Below are 8,098 nucleotides of genomic sequence, written 5' to 3' on the forward strand. Positions count from 1 at the left end.
AGTGGGCTGCTTTTCCAGATGAATCAGGGGAAACAGGCACAGTCAGACTCGGGACTGAGAGCCAGTCTAAACTTTTCAATGTAAGGGTGTACTGCTTTCCACACCTGTTGGGGACACAGCAAATGGTCATTTAGCCATTTTGTTACCAGTCATTTTAGGAAAGCATGTCCTTTGTCATCATGGTTTTTATCGCAAATCTCAGTGTATATTTTGTTATCTGGTACCCAGAAATGATAATACAGAATTTATAAAAACATTGTTTGCATGTGACATTTACTTTCATGGTAACAAACTGTATCACCCATATAGAAGGCTGAAGGACATTTGGACAAAAATCTATGACTTAGAGTACAAATACACTATGTAATATCAATAACTTGCCTTTTGATCCAAAAGTAGCTTGTGAACAGCTTCAATATCCGGAGCCATGAAGCGGTCCTTAATCCATGGCCTGAAAAAGACACGAGGTATTAATGTTTAAACTTTAACCAAAAATCATCTTTGATTCGGATTGTTAACGCACTATTTCTGTTTAACTTACTTTGCAACAGAGCGCACAAGGTCATAGACCTTCTCCAATGGTGTGGTAGTTCTCAGGGGGCGTAAAAACTCAATCCCTTGGCAGGCTGAGAGTAGCTCTATGGAAAGAACTGAACAGCAAAGCATTGATGTATGTATTTTACTTGCTACTGACTCTTTAATCGAAAGGCAAATATTTGCAAGTTTTGAAGTGCAGTTGGAAAAATAATAACAATAAATAGTATACCATTACATTTTAGTATTGAGACAAGTCTTTAAAAAATGAAATTCTTTGTACTTGCAATGATGTAGTGCTCTTCTTTACTGACCTAGTCAATACAAATTTTAAAGCTATAATTTAACTGTAAGTTAAAATACATTTTTCCTGTGCAGATCACAGTTTCTCAATCTACTCTGAACATGTTTGCAGATATTTTTTCAGAATATAAGCATTGTGTCAGACCTTATTAAGCATGCAGTTAGTTATTTTTAAAACTTTTTACAACTGTCTGTATAGAGTAAAACTGTACCAAAATCACCAGAGCATAAAGAGCAAAAGTCAAAAGTCTGGTTTGTGGATAATTTATATACTGTATTCTCTCTGGAATAACTGAGCTGAAATAAATGTGCAATAAATGACAACTTGTTAGACATTTTAATATATGAATTACCTTGCTCTACGTGTTCAATCACTTTGAGTGCTTTCCTGGCAGCCCAGCCCCCCATAGATACATGGTCCTCAGTGGCAGCGCTGGTGGACAGGGAGTCCACAGAGGAGGGGTGGCACAGCACTTTATTCTCTGAAACTGGAGGATTAACATTGTGTTAATGTAAAGACCTGGGACTCCTGTTCTTATCACTACTGAAAGAATACCCACAATACCATTCAACTATGAAATCTGGATAGCCCACATCTGCTTCCAATACAGGGAGGGTGAGGGTGAGCTGCATCCTTCAGATTTTCTTGCCTTTCCTCCTCCATTTGTCTCCACTCACCCAAGGATGCAGCTGTGCAGTGAGCAATCATAAAACCTGAGTTTAGACCCCCTTCACAGACCAGAAATGCTGGGAGCTCGCTGAGAGAGGGGTTACACAGGCGTTCAATTCTTCTCTCGCTCATTGCAGCAAGTTCATGCACACCAATCGCAAGGTAGTCTAGAGCCTGGAAAAAGATGCATCAAACCATTACCAGTATGTGAACACAAACCAGTCCTAAAAAATGATTAATAGAAACTGAGATATTTACACAGACAACGATGAGAGTAAGGAATGAGTTACCAAGTAACATTGTTGCTGCTGAATCATTGACATCCTTTAAGAAAGGTCTGTGAACCAGATGAGAATTAATGGGCTTCTCTTGCTTATAAGTTTTTTATGGGTTTTTTTTTTAGAATTAAATTTACTAGACATCATATATGATTATTAATAACACTATGTAATACTATTTTTGTTCCTGGGTAGTAAGTGTTATTTCCTAATTGCTTAGCCTCAAAAGTGTAAAAAATGGCTATTATTCCCCACAAACTTTCCTTTTGTGACCAGGACAGTGATATTTTGAAATATCACTATTTCCAACGAGAAAACGGGAGCTTTTGTGTCTTTTCGTTCACATAAAGTCAGAAAAAAACAACATATGAATCCAAATTAACATGTATTTACACTAAAGTAATACAAAAATGACTACAAAAGATTTAGAAGTGAGTAGTTTTTCGAGATTTACAATTATACAGTAAATTTACAGTATAATCGTAAATCTCGAAAAACTACTCACTTCTAAATCTTTTGTAGTCATTTTTGTATTATTTTAGTATAAATACATGTTAATTTGGATTCATATGTTGTTTTTTTTTCTGACTTTGTGAACGAAAAGACACAAAAGCTCCCGTTTTCTCATTGGAAATAGTGATATTTCAAAATATCACTGTCCTGGTCACAAAAGCAAAGTTTGTGGGGAATAATAGCCATTTTCTATACTTTTGAGGCATAAGCAATTAGGAAATAACACTTACTACCCAGGAAAAAAAAAAAAAAATTGTTACATGGTGTAATGTTTGGGTAATGCCATACATACTTTAGCTGGATATTCACCATGGAAATTTCCTCCTGAAAGAGTCACACCTCGTTCTGCGAATACCATCTTCAGCAGTTGTTAAGGCTAAACTAACATAGCTAGATACAAAATTTAAGAAAAGTGGGCTCCTTGAGACACACCTGCCCTGTTTAAAACCAGACACAGAGGGAAATACTTGCATTGTTAGAGTGAATCATATTGTTTACACGGCCACTGTGGATGTTTATTGGGGATTAATTTGCAAATCTATTTAAGAATTGTTTGGTTAATAAAAAAAGAAGGGCACAAACCTGTATAATTCTATATACTGTTTATCTCCTATTTTGTAATAAATAAAAAGAGCACCTACATGTGGACCTGCAACACATAGATATATACAGTACATATAGACGTACCTTACATATAGTACCTTACATGCTTGCTGCTACAGTAATACATTGATTAAGGGCCTTAGCCACAAATACAGCCTACAATCTGACTGATTTAATCTTTTCGATTACCAAAACTGTAAAGGATACAGGGTTGTCTGTGGCACTGTTAATCTCTGTGTCAATGATATTCTTTACAAAAGCAATTGTGTCGTTCACCACTCCATGGACCTGAAAGAGAACACATGCTTTTATTCACACCTACTGTACACTGCCATTACAGCTAGATATCTACAAACACACATGACGAGGCTATGTTACAGTATGTAACCTCTCATAGAGAGTGCTTTGTATTATAGTACCTGAGGGCAGCAGCGTAAAGTGTATGCATCCTGAACTCTGTCACAGAACCTGTGGCTTTCTGATAAAAATAAATAAATACATTTTAGTGTTTTCATTTGAAAAGCTTAACAATCCATTTTAAGTCCTTCGTTAAACTCTTCACCTGCAATTTCAGAGGGGTGGTGATCTGAATCCAGAAGGGATCGGAACCTGAAAGCCACCTCTTTCTGCCCAGGGTGGGGCCGCAGCTCATGGATGTCTAGGAGGGAATGTAAAGAGACTGTCACTACAGTGCTTCATATCGCTAACCCAGCCGTTCTCATCCTCTCATTACTCCCGTCATCCACTGTGACACCCACCACTGTCAAAGGCCTTTGTGGTTCCCTTCAGGACCTCCAGTGTCAGAGCTGCGATGATGTCAGCCTGTCTGGCGATAGCCAGGGCTCTCTCAACTGCCTCCGCACCCAGAGACGTGATCATCTGGGTTCCATTGATGAGCGCCAGCCCCTAGGTAGCAAAGAGATGATAAACCTGAGATTGGAGCAAGGCACTAAAGATTACAGTCCAAGTTAATATGCTTTCATCACATTTTTACATCAGAAGTCAGAGAATGCTGTACCTCTTTAGGTTTCAGTGATATAGGTTTCAGTCCATGAGCCTCCAAAACCTAAAGAAAGTATTTTTCATGATCAGTTCAATGTGTAAAGGTGAATGTACTGGCTGGTGGCTACGTGAAGAAGTTATTGAAAACGTACGTATTTGGCATCTGCCCAGCCACTCTTGGGTGACCACATCTTGCCCTCTCCCATCAGTCCCAGAGCCAGGTGAGACAGAGGGGCGAGGTCTCCGCTGGCCCCAACCGTCCCCTTCTCCGGCACATAGGAGAGGCAGGAAGCTGCACGCAATCATCAAGGGGAATCGGTTACTGTTTTAGTAATTTAGGTTATAATGTGCTGTGTATTCTGTATGTAGTCAATGCCACTGAAGGTCTGGTTACCATTGAAGGCTTCAATCATCTGATGGAGAGTGTCCAAGGAAATGCCGCTGTAGCCTTTGGCCAGAACATTGATCCTCAAGGCCAGGAGCATTCGGGAGCGCTCAGGGCTCAGTGGTTTGCCAACACCTAAAATCAACAAGAGTTACGAAAAAGTGACATTTGTTTAAAGCATATGCAAGCTGATATATTCAAATGTATTCTGTTCAACGTAGCTTTAAAAATATATGTATTTATAAGACTTTACAAGCTGAGGCTGACAGAGGCCTTATTCAAATAGGTTTGGATTTGTACTGCTGCATCAACAGGGAATATTTTAAATATTTTTCAAACCTTTCATGCATGAAATATTGAAAATAGCTGAAAAAATTTAGTTTTGAACACATAGTAAATATATATTTTCATTGGAAATGCTTTCAATTTCTTTCCATTGCTTTATCTGGGGTAAAAATGCATTAGAAGATCATTTTTTTATCTATTCCTATATGAGGCTGTTATGCAAGAAGGGTAAATTTAGTACAGGTGACAGGGATATAAATATATTATAACAAGAACAATCTTTAATGGCTCAGTTTGTTCTTTCCTACAGTACCTGCTGAACAGGAACGAATCACATTTTCCTGTAGTTCGCTGGGGGTATAAGAACATTCAATATTTAATGGAAGAGATTGTATATGAATAGTACACTACATACACGTTAACAGAAACAAAGCACATTCTCACTCAGCTCAGTGTTGAAGAAGTTCTTGACTCTGTGATTTGTACTCAGAAATCTCAACTGGATTTTTATAGACAGGTCCCCAGCAAGAAGATGGAAAACATATTAAACCACTTACATGAGTTTATTATTTGGGATGATGGTTTGGGAAAATTTTCCAAATCCTGTTGTGATTCCATATACAACTAGATGAAAAAAAAAAAAAAAAAAAAAAAAAAACTTAAAGTAAAGTTGTTGAAATAAAATTGAAGCAGATAGATAATGTTGCCTCCTCTTAATAAATGACATATTACTTTACCTTTATGGTCCTTAACAATGTTGTCAACAAGTTCCCTTGACTTTTTGACTTGACTTTCTGCATCTGCAGTAAGCTTAAAAAAAATAAATAAAAAAATAACAAAAAATACACAGGCACCTTTTCTATAAAACATCTGAAAAACACCATTTTGACAAAAAAATGCAATTTCTTTTGATATGTTTCTCACCTTAATCTTGTAAAGTCCTTTTCCTAAATTCACCAGGTCAGTTGTTGAGAGGCCTTTCCCATCTATAGAAATATACTTAAAAAACAGAACTTATGAATTGAAAATAAAAACTGGTAGGCTGCTAAACACTAAAAACAAGTCACACCTTCTACCTACAGTGGTCTAACAAACTGCATATTGGATAACATGAAAGCTAAGCTTTAACAAATGCATTTCATTACAGTACAGTGGAAATCGGCAAAGTCTAGAATAATCATCACTTTTGACTGTTAAGGAACAGTCAAAAGTGATGATTCTTCTAGATAAACAGTATATAGAATTATACAGGTTGTGTGCCCTTCTTTTTTTGTTAACCAAACAATTCTTTTTTGCAAATTAATCCCCAATAAACATCCACAGCGGCCGTGTAAACAATATGATTCACTCTGTAACAATGCAAGTATTTCCCTCTGTGTCAGGAATTTGTGCAGTATTTTGGATACAAAAGCACATGACAACCTAATGCCTGCTGACAGCCCATTATCAGTCAGTCAGGGAGATGCATCCTCTATTTATTACAGAATATATATGTGAGATGCTAATTGCATTACAAATGTATCAGTCATATGAGAGACAGCCATGTACACATGAAAACTGTGTAAAATTTGTTGTGTTACAGTAAATGTACTTGTTTAGAAAATTGCATAGGACAATTTCATACGGTTCTTACCTCCATGGGTTCTTGATATTTATTATAACTAAAGAGCAAATATTAAGGAAATAAAAGTATATATTTTTATTTCTAAACATGCACCATCATCATTTATTAATAAACTGTAAATTATAATACATATGGGATACTATTGTACAATGATAATGATATTTGGACAGTATATGAGATATTGTCCATAACTTTAAAACATGAATCAGTGTATCAAAAATGTTTACACTGGTATTGTTTTGTGGTGCTGGGGTGCAGTATTTGTTGCCCATTTGACTCCACTCAGACGGCATGCTTAACAGTTATCTTGCTATTGCAGGATATACAATTGTTCACTTCATTCTGTAAATTATGCGCAAACCAGCTTACAACATCAACATTATGAAAAAATAAGGATGACATTTATAGCCCATGTAACCCCAATCAGAGTATTTGATCACAAAATATCATGGTATGCATAAACAGAGCCTAATATTTATCCCTTTAAATGGATACAATATTTTAAAATTGGTGTTGGCATTGGTATGTAATATTGTAATACAATACAAATTCTGAATGACTGGGTGGGAAATGCACTTTCCCCAGGTAAATGCTTTAGAAAGGATACAAGTGAGAACCATCAAGGTGTGGTGAAGTGAAATCTGGAGACATGGTTTCCCCATTAATTACTGAAAAAAAAGTTCAATGTAACTTTAACATAAATTATTCTGACTAGTTTGCGTGACTTATTTTTTAAAAACTAAATTTGTATAACATATATTGTTCAAACCACTATTTAGTTATTGCCATTTAAAAAAGCATTTTGATGAGCCTTGCAAAGTGACCATGCAACATAAATTACAGATATGCATCTTTATATATATATATATATATATATATATATATATATATATATATATATATATATATATATATATACTCTAACTGTACTGTACTGTATAATGGTTACTTTTTTTATACAGGAATTATGTTAGATCAGCATCATATTTATTTTTCAATTATATTACTCCTCCCAAAAATGTATGACACACTCAGTGCTACACTGCTAAATAAAAATAAATCCAGAGAGAAAAACAAGACAGGGATGGAATTATTCATCCTGAACTTGGCTGTGAGACCTTGACCCTCCTCTTACCAATTTCTACAACATCATTATCTTCCAGAGTATCTTCCAAAGTGTCACCCGCGTCCAGCAGCCCTTGCCCTTGGCATCTTCTTACATAGAAACTGGCCTCTTGCACATAGCCGATGCCCCCATTATCCGGCTTGTTCTTTATGTATCGTTTCAGCGCCTCGAGACCCAGCCACTGCACTGTGCGGGACAGGTCTCTGCAGGGGACAGTCAGCCACTCATCCCTGACATGCACTGTGAATCGCGGCATTGTGTTTCTTCCAGAGGTGGAAGCTTGCAGTGCAACTCCAAACTGACATCCAAAGTGTGCTGCACCTCACTGTAATCAACCCTCAGTATGGTAGGGCGGGAACAGCCACAAGCCATGAGTAGCCAATGAAACCACTCTTACACAGCCTAGGCCTTTGGTCAAATGGGTGTCTTTGTGAGCATTGATCAAGCAGAACCATGTTTCCATTAACACAAATAGGTAGAAACTTTAAGCAGACATGTTAAATCATTACCTTTTCTGAACAGAACAGTCAGTTATAAAAACTATACTGATTAAAGAGATCCTGCAGCTTTCTTCTCACACATTAACGTTAAGATCTTTGTCAGGAGTTTGGAGTAAACTGTGATACAAAAATGTCTCTTTATCTTTACAAATCTCCAGTTGAACCACATACACTGATAGATCTGGGTTTGGCTGACTGACAGCCACAGATGGCTGGTCTTCCTAATTATTGTGCCCGTTATGTCTTCTTCACGACCATTATCTGCTGACCAGGTA

The 8,098-nt window shown here is 36.8% G+C and overlaps 1 protein-coding gene across 1 annotated transcript; it reads right to left on the minus strand.

Moving 5' to 3' along the window:
- On the minus strand, positions 1-7,580 carry LOC121319056 (histidine ammonia-lyase-like). Its single transcript, XM_041256279.1, has 20 exons — positions 7,333-7,580; positions 6,805-6,865; positions 6,207-6,234; positions 5,498-5,572; positions 5,311-5,383; positions 5,131-5,197; positions 4,887-4,924; positions 4,298-4,423; positions 4,056-4,195; positions 3,920-3,967; positions 3,660-3,807; positions 3,464-3,559; positions 3,321-3,379; positions 3,109-3,189; positions 2,591-2,656; positions 1,516-1,681; positions 1,191-1,325; positions 542-650; positions 382-451; positions 1-104 (listed from the first exon to the last, which is right to left on the minus strand). The coding sequence occupies exons 1-20, from the start codon at positions 7,577-7,579 to the stop codon at positions 24-26; spliced, it is 1,914 nt and encodes a 637-aa protein (XP_041112213.1). The 5' UTR covers position 7,580; the 3' UTR covers positions 1-23.
- Between the last annotated feature and the right edge of the window lie 518 nt (positions 7,581-8,098).

Source organism: Polyodon spathula, chromosome 7 (assembly GCF_017654505.1).
Source record: "Polyodon spathula isolate WHYD16114869_AA chromosome 7, ASM1765450v1, whole genome shotgun sequence".
Taxonomy (NCBI): Eukaryota; Metazoa; Chordata; class Actinopteri; order Acipenseriformes; family Polyodontidae; genus Polyodon; species Polyodon spathula.

What these genes read in the sequence shown, in the direction of transcription:
- LOC121319056 (XM_041256279.1), bottom strand. Translation starts at nt 7,579, where the DNA reads ATGCCGCGATTCACAGTGCATGTCAGGGATGAGTGGCTGACTGTCCCC. An exon ending in GCTGGGCAGATGCCAAATAC is followed by an intron (nt 3,968 to 4,055) that starts GTACGTTTTCAA and finishes TACTTTCTTTAG; the next exon opens with GTTTTGGAGGCTCATGGACT. An exon ending in CTTTACGCTGCTGCCCTCAG is followed by an intron (nt 3,190 to 3,320) that starts GTACTATAATAC and finishes GTTCTCTTTCAG; the next exon opens with GTCCATGGAGTGGTGAACGA.